Source organism: Pristiophorus japonicus, chromosome 15 (genome assembly GCF_044704955.1).
Source record: "Pristiophorus japonicus isolate sPriJap1 chromosome 15, sPriJap1.hap1, whole genome shotgun sequence".
Classification (NCBI taxonomy): domain Eukaryota; kingdom Metazoa; phylum Chordata; class Chondrichthyes; family Pristiophoridae; genus Pristiophorus; species Pristiophorus japonicus.
In genome coordinates this window covers 68,019,039-68,039,659 of record NC_091991.1, presented here as the reverse complement: position 1 = coordinate 68,039,659, position 20,621 = coordinate 68,019,039, and the positions used below count along the sequence as shown (strand labels likewise).

The 20,621-nt window shown below is 41.3% G+C and overlaps 1 protein-coding gene across 2 annotated transcripts in view; it reads left to right on the top strand.

Annotated features, from left to right (window-relative positions):
• The window catches only part of scube1 (signal peptide, CUB domain, EGF-like 1), a 413,776-nt gene that overhangs the window by 257,191 nt on the left and 135,964 nt on the right, over positions 1-20,621 (top strand). The window contains exons 6-7 of one of the 2 annotated variants that reach the window (XM_070901674.1): positions 4,807-4,923; positions 12,793-12,882. In XM_070901674.1, the coding sequence (XP_070757775.1) occupies positions 4,807-4,923; positions 12,793-12,882 (207 nt within the window). The remainder of the gene's footprint in view (positions 1-4,806; positions 4,924-12,792; positions 12,883-20,621) is intronic. The other variant, XM_070901675.1, reaches the window with a different exon arrangement.

Sequence of the window (20,621 nt, the reverse complement as noted above, 5' to 3'; positions counted from 1 at the left end):
GGGCCTCTTTGTAAAATTGGGCTTTCCTAAATGCAGCCGGTGCCAGGCACCCTCTCACTTGCTGCACCTATCCCCTGCCCACTTGCTGCACCCATTCCCTGCCCGCTTGCTGCAGTCATCCCTTTCCCAGGACCCACCAGAGGGCCACTGCCAGCAATACAGTGGCCCGAAATTGAAATCCTCTTTGCCGGTGAGCTGCCTTTGGTGTTCCCAAGAGGTTTATGCAGCTCAATGTCAGGTGGGCCTTGGGCCTACCCATTCCAGTGCAGCGATTGTTCGATCGGGGGTTGTAGCGATCAGAGATTTATTTAACCTCAAAATTGATTTTGAAAAGAAAGGAAGTGAAATGTTTGGCTAACTTAACCTTTTAGAATTGATTTTGATTGTAAACAGAATGTAATTTTAAAAACCATGCAACTGTTGTTTAATACAACAGCTAAATTGGCCAAACTGGAGGCCACTTATTACTCGTAATTTTTGTTATGTTACAGAACATGCTGAGAGATTCTTCCTGAAGTGTGACACACTTTCTCTAGTCCATAAATTAGCATTCTCCTTCTTTCCCCTCCATTCAATTGGGAAAGATTCCCATTTTTTTTTACCAATTCTCACCCTTTCTCCTCTCCTGCAGACAGACCGGGAATTTCCTCTGAGGCGCTCCCGCTTCACTGCCGTAACTTCACCACAAGTTCAATGCAAACTCGTGTTTACTCACGTCATACTTCCGGTGATGTCACGGCGGCAGAGTGGGAGCAGGTCCAAGGAAATTTTGGGCCATGTGCTGGGGTACAGTTCCAAGGGGGCTGTCGCCCTTTGGTACTCATACATTGTGCAGGTGGTCATCAACCTCTGGAATGGTAGCATTCTGGTTACATTACTGGACTAGTAATCCAGAGGCCTGAACTAATGATCGGAGAAATGAGTTCAAATCCCACCACAATTTAAATTCCTTTAGGGAAGGAAATCTGGCGTCCTTACCCAGTCTGGCCTATATGTGACTCCAGACCCACAGCAATGTGCCCTCTGAAATGGCCTAGAAAGCCACTACAAAGTATAATAAGAATACCTTCGTCACACAGACTGCAGCGGTTCAAGAAGGCGACTCACCACCACCTTCTCAAGGGCAATTAGGGATGAGCAATAAATGCTGGCCTTGTCAGCGACGCCTACATCCTGTGAATGAATTTTAAAAACTTGAGACTTTGTTGATTGATCATAGCAAATTCCATTCTTGGTATGCTGCCAGATACAGTGATGCCATTGAATCTAGAATAAGCAGGCTGCCAAAGACCTCTATTGCCAACCCAATACCTGTATCTTTATTTCTTAAGGAGGAAATGCTAGCAGATTGTTCAATTCAATCATGGGGCATTATAGCTCAGCCCAATCCAGTCTTCATTCAAACTTCATGAATGTGTAATGGGTACTGGGAACCAGACTGCCGACTGAATTTCCTCTTTCTAATCTAAGGCATGGAGGCCAATTGTAGAGTCCCTACTGTCACCGTGACTGAATTCATCTAACTCAGCAGTTTAGAAATTGAAACTGGGACCTTCTAGTCTGCATGGCTTAATTAAACATTTCCTTTTTCAACTGAGCCCTTGGGTAGACATTTATTTTTCTTTCCAAAATTATAGCCTTCAGTAAACCCAGTAACCCATAATCCATTGGTATTACGGGTGAGCTCATTTTCAGTTTGTAAAATGGGCCTGTGATTGAAGGCTTAATACAAAAATCTATAATGTACAGAATTTGTGATACAGGTATTCCCCAGCATTGTACAGTAAAATAAACCTATCAGTCACAGCAAACCTAACGATAAAAAACTACAATGGAAAAAAGTAAGAAATTACTTAATTTCTGCATATTATGAAGAATGTTCCCCAAGGAGTTACACACTTCTTGGTTGAAATGATGGGCAGAATTTTCGGTTAAATTACGTCAGCCCACCGGCATAACTCCAGTGAATGTGGGCAAGAAATTCTTCAGGAGCTGACCTCCAACTCACATCTGTCACTTCCAGAATTTTCCAGCAGAAGTGATGGGGTTGTAGAACGCATCTGCCTAAAATGGGTAGATGCATTCTAATGGTGTACAAATAATGGGAATACATCATCCAACATATTTCCCATTAGTTGCGCCTGAGCAATGCTAGGTATTAGGAACACCTTCAGTTGCCTAGATTCTAAGCTCTGGAATTACCTCCCTAAATCTCTCCACCTCTCCACTTCTCTTTCCTCCTTTAAGCGCTCCTTAAAACCTTCCTCTTCAACCAAGCTTTTGGTGATCTGCCCTAACATCTCCTTATACAGCTTGGTATCAATTTTTTTTTAATAACACTCCTGTGAAGTGCCTTGCGATGTTTTATTATGTTAAAGGCACTATATAAATATAAGTTGTTCTTTTTCTTCTTTCTGGGCATCTAGGATTGCTACAGTGCCAGGAAGGGAGCTATTAGAAATTAAAAGGCCACCTTAGTCTATGCAGTCAATTGTAGGCTGCAACCATGCAATGCTACTTATTCAAATCTTTCTGCGCCCATTTTGAATTTTCCCCCATCCTCCGAGAACTCCCCAATGGAGTTTGGAATCCCCCCAGGAGTGCTCTTACCATACTTCAATTATCCTGACCCCAGAATGTTCGCCCTGCTGAAATTGCAAAGGGGAAAATCCCTGCCAATGTCTTAAATCACTCAAGACTTTTGCTTGTGGTTTTTGACATCACCCCAATTCCTTGCCATGCTATGATCTTCTAACGCACTGTACAGTCTTCTTGACTTATATTTAACAACATATTTTTGTTTACAATTTGTAGCTTCTACTTGAACTCTTTAAGGGCTCCAGTAGATTCTCTGAGCCATATACAAGAATAAAAAATATCCGCTTGACTCAGTAGTAGCAGTCACTCTGAGCCAGAAGATCGTGGATTCAAGCCTCATTCCAGTACCTGAGTACATAATCTAGGCTGTAACACCACCGCTGGTGGAAAGGTGTAATTACTGTGTGCAAGTTTACATAGGCCATTTCCATTATAATTGTGGACATAAGAATTTATAATGCAAATATATAAGAATAAGCACATCATGTATGATTTTAAAATTGGAACAGTGTTATGACTTTGTGCCCTGTTCCAAATATCCCCTGCCCTCTAACCATCCTTCCCCAAAGACCATACTTGTTCTTGACATCATAGAATGACGACGACATCTGTAAAATGCCATGGGCCATGTATGTATGTATCTGTATGTATATGAGAATATATATACATGTGTGATGGAAATACATACATATTTCTTAGAAACTAAAAATTATTCAGTCATTTGAGGGTTAATTTACTTTTTATTTCTCTGTTTTGAAACAAAATGTAACATATTAACATTTGTTCTAACCACAGTTTACTAACCATTTAGTAAATGTTATCTAGGTGGTATTCTGCAAAACCGTACAGCTTGGAGCAGTAGGATACTCCACATGATAAATTCCTGTTCTGAGCCATGCTCTCAAGGTGCCATGAGTAGGGATCAAAGTTAAGTTTTATGCATGCATACTCCTGGCACAGAGTGTCACTGGATAGGAGTACAGCACAGGGCAGCATGTGCCTCCCATGACTTTCTATCCATTCAATTTCATTTTAATTGATGGAAAGTTTGTGGGAGGCATCTGCATGATTTCCCGAGATGCATTCCCGACAGGTTAAGCTCGGTGCAAGGAGTGTGCATTTGTAAAATCTCCCCACCGATGTTTTCCTGGAGGAAGGGAAAGTCATTATGAGCCATATTTTGTTCACCTTCTATTGGGTGCATACAGACCAGCATTGCCAAGAGCCTGGGAGTAGGTGGTTCACACAAATTGGAGGTAGCAAACAATACAAGGACGTCTGAAGGAGTGAAACAGAGAAAATATAAAGTTACAGAGCAGCACCAGCAACATTTACCTCTCTAGAACATCATTATCCAGCCAAGACATGATGCCTACATCGCCTGATTTCATTACCCAGTGATGCCACTCAAGATGGAGCATGAGAATATATCTCTTTGCAGGATGCTTTGCCACTCCAGGAATGCTGATCTTGCTACTTTGGACTGGAGGCTTGAAATGTTTCTAATAAGTGGACAAATCTAGCCAATATTCCATAGACTTGCCAATTTAACATCAGGAGTGTGCATCACATGATCTACAGAAGGATTGCATTATGTTCAATTTGGACCAGACAGTCCTATGTTTTGTAGGCAGTCCACAAATTCCTAAAATGCAAGTTGCACATCAAAAGGCAGGTTTTAAAAAGATAATTTTCTCCCCTGTGTCTGGTTATGTGGGAGCATTAATCATAATTGGCAGCAATTAATTTGGATCAACAGCAAAGCAAATATCAGAACTTAAGCCATGATCCCATACTTGCTCTGCCACTGTTCTGATCCAGTTTTTGACTTGGCTAAAGTTGGCAGCCCTACATGTTCTAGGAAACATTAGCCACTCTTTATATACTGCAAATCACACCTCACCACCCCTCCACTTCAAATTGGGGAAAGAATCTGAAATATTAAATAGTCTGTAGTATAAATACAATGTGTAGTTCTCAACAGTCGGCAACAATTCCCAAGTTTATTCCGTTCACAACTAGGGATATTTATTCATCATTCAGAAGTCAAATTAACATCAGCACTCAAAGCATGAATTATGTATTTCATCATGTCTCTCTTTCGATGGTTGTATAATACAACTATAAAGAGATATGGATCTGTGAAATGAGCTATATAATAGAGTTCTGAGTTTACATTTTTGCCTTCCTACACTTTCTGTGTAACAGTAACCTGTAACTATGGAAATGGGGGCTGTCAGCATACCTGCGATGACACAGACAATGGACCAGTGTGCGGCTGTCACCAGAAATACGCTCTGCATTCAGATGGGAAAACATGCATTGGTAAGTGAAGATCTACTGCATGTGTTAAAGATCTGACTGATAGACAACTTGCTACAGTATGAACTGAGTAAGAGCCTGGCTTGCTGAATAAATGCTGTAGGAGTGCAGTCTCTTTTAGTTTGTGTTGCCAATTGCATGAGCAAATCTAACAGGTAATGTAATTTTGCTGCTATATTTCATGGGAGTCTGAGTATCGACCTCTTTTGCTAAAGTTTCAAATGGATGCCCATTAGTCTTCCAACAGCAAACTAGCTCTAATGTTGGAACGTTTTCATATTGTGCTATATGGCAATTAAAGCAAGTAGGATCATTCCATGTTGCATCACATTTTTTGAAAAATTCTCATTCGTGTACTGTTAATGTATGATCTCTGACTTTAAAATAAACTAAATTTAAGCCACATTGGTTTATACTAATCCTATAACATGGATTCCTCGCAAGCTGACTGGTATGTTTGTATCTAACCATGTTTAATTTTTCTTACTGGAGTAAAATTTAACTTACTTGAACTGAAGGGTTCCACATCAAATATAGGTTAACAGTTTGTTTCACATCTCTGTGTGCTTTAAGTTGATTTACAGTGCTACTTTTAGGGTACTTGAAGGTACTACTCCAACCTGCATAATGGGACATGACTGATGGGGAGGGGTGTGCGTGGGGAGGATTGGGAAGAGTGACCAATGTACCTGTATAGTTATTACTCATGAAAAGTCCCTACCTCATATACCAATATATCTTAAATGAATGGAGGGTTTCACTTAAAATGTTAGCCTTGGTGTAGCAGTCATCTCTAAATCAGAAGGTTGTGGGTTTCATGTCCACTCCAGAGACTTGATCCATAATCTAGGCTGAGTACTGAGAGTGCACTGCACTGTCAGAGGTGCTGCCTTTTAATTGAGACATTTAACTGAAGCCCCGTTTGCCGCCTCAGGTGGAGGTTGAAGATCCCACCACACTATCTGAAGAAGAGCAATAGAGTCCTCTCAGTATCCTGGCCAACATTTATCCCTCAAGCAGAACCTAAAACAGATAACCTTGTCATTTATTTCCTTGCTGCTTGTGGGACCTTGATGTGCACCTACTTGCTGCCGCATTTCCTACATTACAACAATGACTACTCTTTAAAGGTACTTCATTGATTGTAATGTGCTTTGGGACATCCTGAGTTTGTGAAATACGCTATATAAATGCAAGTCTTTCTGTCTCTATCTCTCTATCCACCTTGCATTTCCAACGTTTTTTGTTTTGATTATCAAATATTTTATTTTTGAAGGGTGAGTGGGCAAGAGCTAGTAGTACATTTGTGCTTGTGGATGGAGTGATCCTATTGGGCCACCTCTGGGTATAGATCTAATGTGCAGCACTTAGCCTGTACCTTGATTGAATCTGATATGCTTTCTCAAGGTATTTTTATGTCTGGAGTGAATCTAGCAGATTCACTGTGGGTACAAGTCCAAGCTCTGCAGTACTTGTATTGATATTCAGTGACTTGCAATCGCATGCCCCAAGTCTAAATTCCATAAGGCCTTCATTCTGTTGCAGACCCAGAAATATTTAGTATCTAACTGTGAAGGCATGACACACAGGATAGCAGTGCAATAATATCATTGGAGTTTCCTGGAGATGAAAGACTCACCGTGTTGTTGTACTAAGTGCCCATTTCATACAACACTCAGAATGAAAACCATACCTTGCTGATGAGTTAGCACAGTACCAACAGTTTAATGACCATGCTCACCCTTGAGTGGGGCCAACAGGGAATTTACTCCTACAAATTTTGCATTATAAATGGGAATTTCAATGATCCCCTTCTGCAGACTCGGTTAGAAGTACTAAACGACTGAGAAAAATAACTTTAAAACTGGATAAACAAATGAAGACTTGTTGGATATGAAATATTTGATTAAAAGAGCACTTTGTGCGAGAGACTTATTGGCCAGGATATCTCCTTGGGCAGACTTGGAAAAAACTTCACAGAGGGTCAGTCATTTTGACTCCTAAGATGAGTATGCCCTGTACCACCAACAGCATTTACAATATTTTTATTATTTTCTGATAGGTGAGGTTTCACTTGTGGAAATGCTGGATGCTAACTTTATGATGTTATGAATGGAAACCACTTTCCCTATTCACTTGAATGGAAATTTGTGGTGTCACAGGAAAATTCTGTACAAAATCATTGCTCTCAGTCTGCTTGTAACCAACAGTTCTGAAGTACAGTAATAAGGGAAAACTGTACCATAATACTCTTAGTTCAACGAGCCCTTTATAAGATTTAGCATTTCAGAACAGTGCAGCGTATCATGTTTTCTTTTGGGGGGGAGGGAGGGTGCGAGATGGTGGGGAACACTAAAGGCTAGAAATTACTGTTGGTAATCCTATATTAGCAGATGAATGCTTAACACATTTGTATGACATTCCTCTGTCTGCATTTTAAATGAGCCATTGCCTTATTTAATGTACCAGAGGAATGTCATGTAGACACATTGGCCCGGATTTTGCGCTCAGCCGCAAAGGAACGGCTTTTACCATTCATCTCGCTGACAACTGCCCACAGACTATTCGCGGGCTTGTCAGCAGAGATTTCCAATTCCTGGTATCTTTTCCAGCACGCACACTCTGCAGGGGATCTGTGGCATCTGTAAGCAGGCCAAGTAACAGCAAGGCTCTTCAACCAATCAGATTAACGAATCCTCACTGAAACATGCTGGGGCTGAAATTGCCCCTTCCGACAGCCTGAAAGTGGCGGGCCATGGGGCGGCGTGGAATGGCCGCCAACCCTCCTTGGAGAGGCTGCCATTTTGTAAATTGCCCTTCCTCAGGAGCGGAGCGGTGTCCGGGACCGCTCCGGCCATTTTCCCACATGCACGCGTCGACCCCTTACCATCTGGCGGAGACCCCCTCGCAAAATTGCCCGACCGAAATTGCCCCTTATCTGAAATTGCCTTGCCGGAGCGGCGCCACCGTCAGCCGGTGCCCCCTACAGCTTTTGTTGTCGGTGCACACTCTATGAAATGGCGGCACGGTTGCCCTTAAAGGGGAGGTGGCGCTGCTGTTTTATTTTTTGTCGACCGACTGCCAGGTCGAGCCGACAATTATGAGTTCGGCCGGGCTGCCAACAGGCAGCCTGGCACCCCCTCTTGGGCGCCGAAACCTTCCCTGGTGGCGCAGTGGATCTAACTAAAATGAATGCAGCAGCAGCCGTTTCCTTTAACTGAAGGGGAGAGACATGTGACGTGCCAGCACGATGATATCATCAGTGCGGCGCTGATGCTGACAGCGGTGGCCACTCAGTCCCACCCCCACTTCCACCCCGCTAGTGATGGCCACTCCGCTCCACACCCACTTCCACCTCCATGATGAGGCCACTTCTGCCCTGCTGGAAAAAAACCCACAAAGAGCTGAATTTTGATGGATAGGCCGCCACATCCATTGCTGTGGCCAGAACACTTCAAAAGTGGTAGGTGCGCCCCGTTTTGGGCGGAGGTGAATTTCTACCCCGCTGAGTCTAAACCAGAAAGTATAAAGCTGGAAATCTAAATTACATTTAACTGATGTTGAGAAAGCAAACTAAAGATTTGGAAGTACAGATGGGATAATACAGATAGGATTAAAGGAGCGAGATAAAAGAGACAAACAGAAAAAGTAAAAAAAACATTATTTTAAATGTTATTTTTTAAAAATCTGGAACGTTAATTTGATTTTGAGAGAATGAAACTCCACATTTGTAAAATTAATTTTTCAGGGCCAGAGAGATTATTCAGCAGTAATTATCTCTTATTATGCCATAAAAAAACTCACTTACTCCTAAATGTACCAGCCATAACTTTTTCAGCCGTTTATAGTGCAGAACTAGTGAGTAAGTACCCCAAGTTCACACCATTATAGTGATTTCAGTGCAGTCTATCAGTGAGGACCACAACAGCGCCCCCTGTGGAGGAGCAGGATATCTCTGACAGCAACTGCTTGATTTTCGCATTTAACTGGGCATGTGCGGCCACCAGAAGTTGCTGTCAGATTTACCCTGTAATAACTGCTAGGATTGACAGACTCACCGTTATTATTATAGCAAAATCCGGGCCATTCATCGGCAACAGTAATTTCAAGTCTTCAGTGTCTAGAAAATGCAATCACTGTTATATCAATAAATTAAGCATTACTAGTTATGTTATTGCACATACCTGTTTACAAACCTACCAAACTGTCTTGCAAGATCATTTACGAGGAAACCATGGAACATTTAATGTAAGTTTGTTATTTTACAAACAAGCAACCTCATTTTTAATTTTTCAGTTGAAGCATTAGTCAATGATAATTAAAACCAGCATAAAAGGCTTACAGCTCAAAGAACTCTGGGACAATTACAAGAACCATGATCACTGAAAAGTAATGTGATGTGTGAATTTATAAATTCATGACCGAATATTTCTGTCATGAAGTATTTTGATGTTCACTTGATTTATAAGTATTGCTAAAAATAACTAATTGCAGTTTTTACTCAAGTATAATGCAACGCAAGAAATAGATTGATGCCATATTTACAAACCATATTGACTATTGTAACAAGAAAAGAAAATGTGCCATTACAGATGTGATTTGACATGGAAACCTTTGAAACGAATCTAGAGACAAAACCATTAAAACATAAAGCATTAATACTTCCCTTCTAAATGTTCTCAATTACATTAACATCTCAGCACTTTCTAAATGATCTGCCTATTATTGTTACTATTAATAACTGACGTTCTGTGGTGAGAATATTCTAACATGAGACAGTTCACAGTTAAATGTAGATCAGGGAAGCCAATCAGTTCATATAGCTTAAAGTTCTGTAGAAACCTACTATTCCCTCATCACAGTATCTAACGACCTCTTGAGTGATTCCAGAGTTCTTGCCTCCACTATCCTACCTGAAAGACCATTCCAGATATTAATCAGGCTGTGCTAAGAATATACATTGAAGTCATCTGTTCCTTAGTTTTCTACAGGCACCAGACCATTACATGCTCCCAATTGCTCCCAGAAGCAATTGGTAATATTTTCTGTAGTTCATGATTATTTGGTCATCAAACCTGCAAGCTACAAATACAAAATTGTTACTTGGACCAAAAGTTCACATAGCATTTTTCACAAGAAGGTTCACAGCAAAACTAAATTGTCTTAATTACTGCACCAAACATGGCCACTGGCGGGGGGGGCGAGGTTGGTGTTGTGGGGACGGGGCTGTGGGGCAGGTGGTGGGGTGGAGCGGGGGGGTGGGGGGTTGATGGTGTTGTGGGGGCAGGGGGGGAGATGATGTTGTGGGGGTGGGGGTGAGGGGGGGATGGTGTTGTGGGGGTGGGGGTGAGGTGGAGGGGATGATGGTGTTGTGGGGGGTGGTGGGGTGGGGTGATGGTGTTGTGGGGGCGGAGGGAGGAGATGATGTTGTGGAGGGCAGTGAGGGAGGGACGGTGTGGTGGGGAGCAGGACGAAATGTTAATGGCAAAAGGATTATGGATTCGTATCTACAATCATTTTTGCAAGGTAAGATCATTTTCTGCTTTATATTGAATTCTATTAACATCATTTTATGTGCCATATTATGTCTGACATGTTAATGATATGCTACCAATGCAAAGAATGCTTTGGTTTACGCTCTTAAGAATGTGAAGGCTCTGACTTAAAGCTATGCTCATATTTAACCAGTTTTTGCTATTATACCCTATGCTCATTATATAACTCTTCGTTATGCTGTATGCTGGATCCTAAAGTTTTTAATATTACATTTTCTGATGTGCGGTTTGGAACATTAACCATTGCATGCACCTCATAACAAGCAACATGCTCAACTCCTAAGGACCATGTTTCAGTGACAGTGGAGTGTATCACCTCCATGATTATTGCTCAGAGCCAAGACTGCCTGCCCGCAATGTGTTTGCCTTCACTTAGAACATGCCTTAGTTGCATTATTTTAAGAGAAATCGTTTTGGCATCGAACTAAATGCAGTACTTTGAAATTCAGCAAAGGTAAGTTTTATTTGATTGTGTATATTTTATAGAAAATATATGTCATCTGTCCAGCTTAGCTGCGTTTATCTCAATAGCCTAAGGACATCATTTGGAGCTTTGCTGTGCATCATAACAGGAGTATATTAGCCATGTCATTTATTAGGTGCTTTTTACCTTTTTCAATTACATTTTTGTGTCTGCTTGCAATATCTTCATGTTCAGGATGTAACTTTTTTTGAATAAGTGTTGTTTCACGGAGAACAAAAAGAATGTTGTATTTTAACCCGATGTTGGTAAAATATACACATTCTGTGTGTTGCTCTGTCCTTATTGTTCCTCACAAAGCTTGAAATTTCCTATGTATGTTGTAAGATAACACACAAAGTCAGCTAATGTTGACAGTCTTGGAGGTTACTGTTTCTTGGTCATATGATCCATGTTACTTTAACTGCCTGTGCCAACTTCTCTGTATTTAATTCCTCCTTCAGGAAAGCTTTTATTTCCTCTGCTTTCTGGTGATGGTTCCTGATTGCCTGTCTTGTCTGAGCATTGTTGATTTTGATATATAAGTGACTCTTTTAAACAAAAAAAAACACAAAATGAAGCCTCTATTGCAGCCTGATCCCATGGAGAAACTAGTTTCTCTCTCTCTCTCTATATATATATATATAAAACAAAAAATCTCAGTCTTGATAAACCATATAGTGGTGCCACTGAAACACTTTTCCGAACTCATCCAGCTCATTAATGTTTGCCATCTGAAGTGATGTGGAATTGTGACATCACTGAAAGATTGCAAATGCTCTGCAATGTCACCCTTAAAACTGCAGCCTTCTAATTTTTGAAATAAAATCTAGCCTATTTATATTTGCCTTTCTTCTTATTGCATTTGCTGCATGTGTAAGTACTAGAACTTTACTACATTGTTACAATTTCTCACCATTCTGTTCTTATTTATTGCATCATCATTTGTACAACCCTACTGAATCTGTGTGTTCCTCCACCGAATGACTGGGAGGGAACCTGTTTTAACTTCTTCATTCCTTCCTTTTCTGCCTTTGAATTATTTTCCTAATGTAATTAATAAGTCTAATCCAATTTAATTTATATTCTAATGTTGCGTGTTAACTTCTCTCTCCATAATCTCTCTCTCTCTCTTTCTCTAAGACCCTTGCACATCAACAAGAGACTAACCTTAATGGCTGTGTTGCTAACATTTCTATGTACTTACTCCCACTGACTGCACGTCAATTCTTGCCGAGGCCGATCCTTGGAACATTGTTTCTAGTCCTGACTGTTTAGCCAGTTGTGATGTGTTCCATAGACAAGCAGGCAACCAGCGCTGCCCCTGATTGATGTTTTCCTGTTTGCATGCAGACTGGTTACCCCCCATTTTCCCACTTTGTGTTACTTTGGAAGATTATTGTCTTCCCATGTCCATCCATCACCGGGTCCTTGCATTCTGTGTCTCTCCCTGCAAGACTTCTTGATGACCAATATTAGTCTTCAAAAATCATGAACTCTTTTATCTCCATTATCTCATGATATTTTTGCATTGCCATTCATTTTCCTATTTTCTATGTCACCATTTCAAACTTGTTATAATGCTTAGTTTCTGGACAATTTTCCGAAAAATAATCTTTTAGTTTTCTTTTGCAGTAGTTTTAAGAATCTATCTTTTCCTTCTTTATATTTTAGATTTCCTTCAGACTCCAAACAGGATTAACACTCTAACAAGGATTTAGTGCTTCATGGCTTACTTCTTGATTTCTTTTTTTTTTTGTTTGGTTAGTCAATGCCAAGCAGCTGTCGTAGGCGGCAGAAAGATTGGGCTCCTGGTTAATCGACTGCTCCATGTTTGTCCCCTTACTTGTGTTTTAGAGAAGGATGAGGCTGCAATTGAGAGCTCTGAGTACAATGCCACGTCAGTAGCTGATGTGGACAAGCGGGTGAAACGGCGGCTGCACATGGGTAAACCTTTTCTTCCACTTCCTTTGTTGTGCTAACGCTTGTGTCTGTTGTTTTTTTCATACATCATCTTTGTGGTAAGGTCACAAATTAAAAGGTTTCTCATCTCCACCCTACTTAACAAATGTGGCTTGCTTATTTATTTTCCTGTTTCCTGTTGTGCCTTCCCCCTCCCCACCAAAAAGATGCTAATTACTGGGCTTTTAAGCAATTCCATCTATAATTGTTATTTCCACTCTAAAATCCTCCCAAACACAAAACGGAAAGTTACATCAAAGAGGAATGGGTCGTTGCAAAGCTTTGAACATGCACAATCTGTACTAAGATAATGGTCCTAAATTTTATTTTCAGAATTTTTTTTAACGGGATGAAAAATGAGTATAATTTGTGGCCTCCTTTTCTAAAATCACAATTTCACTTCTCTGATGTACTTGAAACATTCAGTTGTATTCAATTGAGCCTCAAGGCTTATGGATACATCTGCTTGACTGACAGAAGGACACGGCCAGTAAGAGTCCAAGTAGATGACGACTGCAGTATTATCATGTTGTGATTTTAAACAATGAACTTCTTTGCCCAAAATTCATAAAATAAAACAATGAGTTTATTATGCACCATATGATGATGGCAATCCTCAAGCAATGCATCAGCAGCTGGTCAGCCAACAGGGTCTGACCTTTTCCATTGCAAATGTTATTATGTCCTTCACCTGTCAATCAAGTAGTTACTTTTATTTATGCATCTGCAATTTGTGCTTTCCAGAATTACCAGTAACCATAACCTAAGTTTTAATATTTGGATTTTTTTTGTGTCAAATATTCACAAGCCACAACAAATAAAGTCTTTGCATGAAACTACATACTTCCTAGGTTCTTCTGCTAGCATGGATGCATTGTCATGGTCGCAGTATGAAATTCAAAGAAGTAACTATAAATTAACTTACGGCATTCTCCATTATACTACAAATTAAAAACAACTGTGATATCACTCCCAAGTATCAGATTTATGCTTTGGTACTTATGCTGGTTATGTGAAAAACAATAGATTTGAACACTTGGGGTGCACTTGTTTAGGCTACAAAGCTGCTCCTGTAGCTCGTGGCCATTTTAAACCCCAGAGTGTTGTTGGGAGTTCTGTGGACAGTGCTGAAGGATCTGCAAACTGGGCTGCCAGCAGACAAAATGGATCTTGGATTTTTACAATAATCAACCTTTTTGAATTTTCTCTGGCCCCAAGATCTTGATAACAGAATTAATTAAACTTTCCACTATTTCATCATCCTAGGAATGGGAAAACCTCTCTGCATGAGTTCTGACGTAACTAAATGTCAGCAGTAAGGATCTGACCTCATCACTTCCTTCTGATCATGCTGTCTCTTGTTTGCAAACAAAGATTTAGCAGCCTACAATCTGAAAAATGATTCTATTGAACCGCTTCCAGATTTCAGACATAGCTTTTAAAATGTTTCTTTGTATATTTTCCCTGCAGTTCAAGAGACTGTGCTCTATGTTTAGCCTTATTTACTGCATTCCTAACGACAGCAGCACTGTACTGGGAAGCAGCACAGTGTCAAGTTTTGCATATGCCTTTACTGTTCTCTGTGGAATTGAAATAACACGGTTTTTTGTTATCCAGAATGTGGTGAAAACAAAGTGCAGATGAATCGTAAGCGACAGCAGTCATTCTTTCCCAAATGATGTGATTTCTACTTTTTGCCTTCCTTGAGAGTACCCCTCGCTTTCAGATAGCTTATACTTGTGAAACTAGGCATGTCTATGTGCAGTGAGGAAAAAGGTGTTGTTGGGTCTTTTTATTAAAAACCTGGCCTTTTTCCACAAAAGCACCAAATATCAACTTTTGCATAGATCTCCACTGTTGGACTTCATAAGTAGTTAATGGTACTTTCTCCCAAAGATAATTATTGTAGCTTGTACAGACTCAGCATATAATTCCAGCTTTAAAAGAACGAGGGCATCTTGTTTAAGACCTGTACCTGCTGCAGTAGTTTTCACATCTACTCAGACTCTTAAAATGCTGTCAACTGTTCATTCAAACAACAACAACCAGGCAGTCTATTTGCAGACAAATCGTTTAAGTTTTCCAGCTTGGAGTAAAATCTAAAACATTTATATTTTGCTTTTTAAGTTAAGATGCTGCAGTAAAACCAGCGACCAAATTAGTTTCCCAGAGCTGCTGCAGCCGTGTGTTTCTGTTGCCAGCCCATGAATAGGGCATCAGGCTCACTTTCTCTGTCACTGTATGGTGAGTCACTTTAAAAACTGGAATGTTCTGTTAATACTGGGAAATTTCAATGACACAGCTTGTAGTGAGTTCAGTGACCTTAATTGTGTCCTCCCACTCATTCTAAACTCTTTTTAGTTGAAGAAACATTTAAAGTGGACAAAACCCAGATGCCTCTTGCATGTAATTCAGCAAGCGCAGACTGTACAGTCTTGTCAAATTGATGTATGCACTTTAGTCTCCATTAAACAAATTAGTTTAGTGGTATTAACTATTTCTGAAGGTAACATTTTGACACTCGGCAAGTTTTTTTCCCGTTTTTCATTTTTCTATGGTATTGAAACAAAGGGCTTTGCCAAAGCCTTGTCACTCTGCTAAACCTGCTAGTTAGTTAAGGTTAATTTGTGAGGTTTCCATTGTCATTATTTGAGAATAGTGAGAAACGATCAAAATTCGTCTTTCAAATATTATAGCCCTCTTAAGAATCATCATTTTAATTTCAGAATCCTGACATTAGGAATGAAAGTGGTTAGACCTCTTTTTGTGGTCATTGCAATCACTGTGTCTTTGTAAAATGCCTGACATCTACTAGATGGCTGTAGTATGATTTGAAAGAAGATAAAAACCCATCTGTTATAATTTTGAAATTTGTGCTGTGACAGATTTAAAGGAATAAGAAATTGAGTAGCACAGTGCATTTGTGCACTCTCCTTTCACCTCTGAATCAAGGCATGAATTGAGTCTGGCCAAAGGGATAAAGGTTTTCTCTTTTTCTTAGCCTTCACGGGTCAGATGAGAAATGAGTTATGTCTTGAATTCAACACTAATTGGTAATAATACACAAGTCTCGGACTGAGAGAGGTCCCAAGCATGAAGAGAATAGAAGTTCCATTTGATTTGATAATGGGTACTTCTGAGTCGACAGTCAATCAGTGTTACCACATATTGTAGCGACAGGTCTCAGACCATTATTTGACCCAAGCAGGCTCAAAATTCTTAATGGATGCAACATGAAAAAGAATATTAAAATGCTCTGTACTTCCAACTCTTTCACTTGATAGAAACATATGTGTTTATGCATAAAGAATTGGAGGGGGAAAGTGTCGAACTGTGTTCTCAATAAAACTGAAAAGAAAACACGAATTTTACAACATTTCAGTTGCTGCATTTATTCATTGATCTAGAGTCTACTCTTCTGCAAATCAGTTGGTGTGTTGAGCTACAGCTGAGTAGCAGGGGCAGCCATGCCATTGGAACAGAATACAATGCCACCATGCCATCTCTCATGATGGCAACACTTCTGTTAACTTGTAACAGTTCTCCCCGATCGAATGCTTTCCCTGGTGCTAGAAAGCAAACTGGGGTCAGACTGCCATAGCAGGTGGCAAGTTGTCCCAGTCTGCAGCTGAGCCCGTTCATGCACAAGCTCCTAGAGCTCGCTGATTATGAGCACCTCACTTGTGAGCCCTTGAATGAGCCACATCAGTCTCCCTCCTGTTACGTTGCAGTCACTGGGGGCAGCACCTCATAGAAGGATTAAAGTAAGTAGAAGAGCACTTCAAACTGGCACGAGTTGCTCACACCAGCGTGAGAAATATTTAGGAAGCCTTCTGTCTGAAATTTTTGTGCGCAGAGTGTTGTTGTAGCTGATGCTACAATGTTAGATGACATGAATATAAAACTTGTTTTTTAGGCTGACACTGTTGATTGTAGGGAAGCATTGGGACATATGTTTGGATGTGACGGTTTATACAGCATGGCATTGATTTTCCTTCCAAAGGTTCAGGCACCACTGATGCCCCCCTGCCAGGCACAGGTTGCACACTCGGGGTTACGCAGGTGACTCCATCCCTACAATTGGGTACAGGACCTGTGTCTTCCTGCAACAGCGAACTTGTGATCTGCTCAGCCACACATATGCCGGTGGAGCCAACTGATCAGAATCTCAGCTCCATAAAATTTGAAGTATAAAAGGAATACATTCAGCTCATCTTACCAGTGCTGGTGCTGGCTCTTCAATTAAAGCTGGCAACTCTAATCTTAGTTCCCTCTCCTCTTTCCATTCTTGGTCAAATCCTTATCCAAAATTTCTTTACAGTGATAAAGTTTCTGCCTTAGTAGCTACTTGTGGTAAAACATTCCAGGTTTTAATAAAAAACCCCTATGTGGGGGAAAAATGACTTCCCTCTTCATTTTTTCCAATGGTAATCCTGAGTCAGTGTCCCTTGTTGTTGACTTGCCACCAACGGAAATTTTTCACCTTACTCTCTCAATACTTTAAAACTTTTATTAGACCTGCCCCCCCACCCTCTCCACCATTCCCCCTCCCCCCATCTTAACCACCTCTGTTCTGTAGGAGTTAATAAATGACAAGTGTAACTGTTGGTTCTTCCATTCCCAGTCTTATCAAACTAAGTTAGTGATGCCGCAAGGCCAGAGGATTTCCATCCACCTACAGTGCTGTGAATTTCTCAGCACCAAAGTTTGACACAGTGGTATTCATTAGAAACCATGGGTGCGATTTCCCTTATTTCAGCTGGTCCGTGGCGGGCAATGTTAGTGGCGGGTCCCGACCCTGCTACTGGCTCTAGCCCATTGTGTAGAATGATTTTCCCCTGATGGGGTTTGTTAAGCCCGCCCAGCGCGTTTGCCGGCCAAGTGAAGGAAGCGGGTCTGATGATGTCATTTGATAACGCATCAGCAGCCGGTTTCTTTAAAAGGACTATGCGCAAATTTATTTTGACAGTTGTGCTGTCAGTGTTCTTCAGCATTGAGGTGCTGCAAACACTGACACGCACTGCACAATGGTGCACAGCTGCACCAAGTCTCTCCCACGACTCCCTCCATGTGCTGATGAAGGGAATCACACCATGCAGGGAGGTTCTATTCCCTTCCAAGGGTTGGAAGAGACCTCCCCAGGAGACCAATAAAGCCAGGTTGCACATTGCACAGGAGAACACAAGCAGGGATGTTGTCAAGAGGACCTGGCTGCAGTGAAGCAAACCATTCAATGATCTTAGTTGATCACAAAATGTTACTGCAAAGCAACACTCAACCTCATCCTCCTTTGCCACTCATCACATCCCTATCACTCTACATTTCCTACCCTACTCCTGCAAATCCTTACTCACACCAACTTACCTTGCACCTCCATCCATTCCTCTCTATCTACATTATCACTTCCCCATCTCACTAGCCACCTCTCACACTCACCCACACCCTAGTGCAATCAAACCAACTAACAACACACAGGGGTAGGTACTTGGGTATTTTATGCAATGTTCATGTAAACTTTCTGTTAATGTAGTGTCAAACATTGAAACCTTTAATTTGAACATTTTGCGTTATTTGACAGATCTGTGTCCACCTTTGGAAGTGGCTTAGTGAGTTGTAGTGAATGGTGAGACATAACGGTACCCCTCGCAATGGTGATGAGTGTGAAAGGAATGGCTTGGGCATTTTGGGATCCTTTATGGTGTTGGTGTTGAGTGATACATCATGTGACAGCCAGGGTGTACAGCGCCAAGTGAAATAAATCTGGCCATGGTGAGGCCATTGCTGGTGTCCCGGGCAGCAATGTGGTCGGATGCTGATGCCCTCTGTCCTGTGCAACATCAGTTGATTGGGGAGAAGGTTGGTGTTGTTCTTGGTGCTGTTGGTGTGCCTGGTGCTGCAGCTGATAGGGCTTATCATGGTGGGATTCTGAGGACCTAAGGAAAGGTATATTTGCATTGGAGGCTGTTCAGAGAAGGTTCACTAGCTTGATTCCGGAGATGAGGGGGTTGACTTATGAAGATAGGTTGAGTAGGTTGGGACTATACTCATTGGAGTTCAGAAGAATGAGAGGTGATCTTATCGAGACATATAAGATAATGAGAGGGCTCGAGAAGTTGGATGCAGAGAGGATATTTCCACTCATAGGGAAAACTAAAACTAAGGGGCACAGTCTCAGAATAAGGGGCCGCCCATTTAAAACTAAGATAAGGAGGAATTTCTTCTCTGAGGTTTATAAATATGTGGAATTCTCTACCCCAGAGAGCTGTGGAGGCTGGGTCATTGAATATAAGGCGGAGATAGACAGATTTTTGAGCGATAAGGGAATAAAGGGTTATGGAGAGCGGGCAGAGAAGTGGAACTGAGTCCATGATCAGATCAGCCATAATCTTATTAATGGCGGAGCAGGCTCGAGGGGTCAAATGGCCTACTCCTGCTCCTATTTCTTATGTTTCTTATGACCAAGGTGAGATTTTTTCAAGGGCTACGATGCCGATGAAATAGATGGCAGGTGAACTTGAGATGACAGAAGTGATCTGTCAGTGGTGAGAGAGGTTGTTCCAAAGAGGTGACACTAGATAGAGAGTTTACTCCAAACTTGCAACACTTGCAACCTGCATAAAGCTCAATCTGTCTTCCAAATGCAGTAAGCAACAGCTTCTGAGCTTGGAAAGTGAACAGCTGTGAGATGGGAGATTTTATAGCACATTTGCAGCTGTCAAGTTAAAAGATGATTCCATGGTCATACACTCCCGATCTGCTCACCTAACGTGATCCCCAAGCAGCGTGGAACCCGTGGGCAACCTCGTAAAATCTAAAGGTGAGCTCAACATTATTAATGGACTATTAAGAAGGTCATAATGACCTGAATTGCCTCCCCTGCCACTACGTGTCAGGTCTGTTCAGCGCTGACAGACCCGACATCTGGGAAAGGCCTGTGGCGGCGGGGTCCCAACCCACTGTCAAAATTTTGTTTTCCCCACCCGACCCACCACCGAATGTGTCCGCTGATCCCCCGAAAAATTCCCTCCCTATGTCTTTGAAATGCTGTAAAGCTTTGCTTTGTTTGACTTCCCATTGGAGTTTTGTATCTTTCAGTACGACTTTGCCCAGTAGTTCTGTTATTGTAGCGAGGTTAGGGATAAAACCCTTACCTCAGCAGTGTTTTGTGTTGGAGGTGCCTTCTGGATATATTCTTTGGGTCTGTTGATACACCATTTTCTCCAAATACAAAATCAAACAATGGAGGTACTCCTGACTTTGGATGAGTAGACATCAGACCTTTTTCGTTTTGTATTTTCATCAAGATCCTTAATTGAGCATTATGTTTTGCTCAGCATTGCCACACTTTAGTCTGTTGAAATGCCTTATGTTGCATGTTGGATAACTTTGTGGAATGTTGTGGCTGCAGATGAGACCCTAAATTTCAGTTTTTTTTAATACTGTTTGAGAACAACGTATGAAAAATGTTATGGTATAACAGCTCTCTGGCCTGATTTCAATCTGGTGAGGAAAAAACCAGTATCAACCTTGACTCAATGGTAGCACTCTGATCTCTGAAAGAAGGTTATGGCTTCAAGCCTCACTTCAGAGACATGAGCATATAATCCAGGCTGACACTTCAGTGCAGTACTGAAACAGTCAGAGGTGCAGTCTTTCAGCTGAGATGAGATCCTGTCTGTCCTCTCAGGTGGATGTAAAAGATCCCGTGGCATATTTCAAGAAGA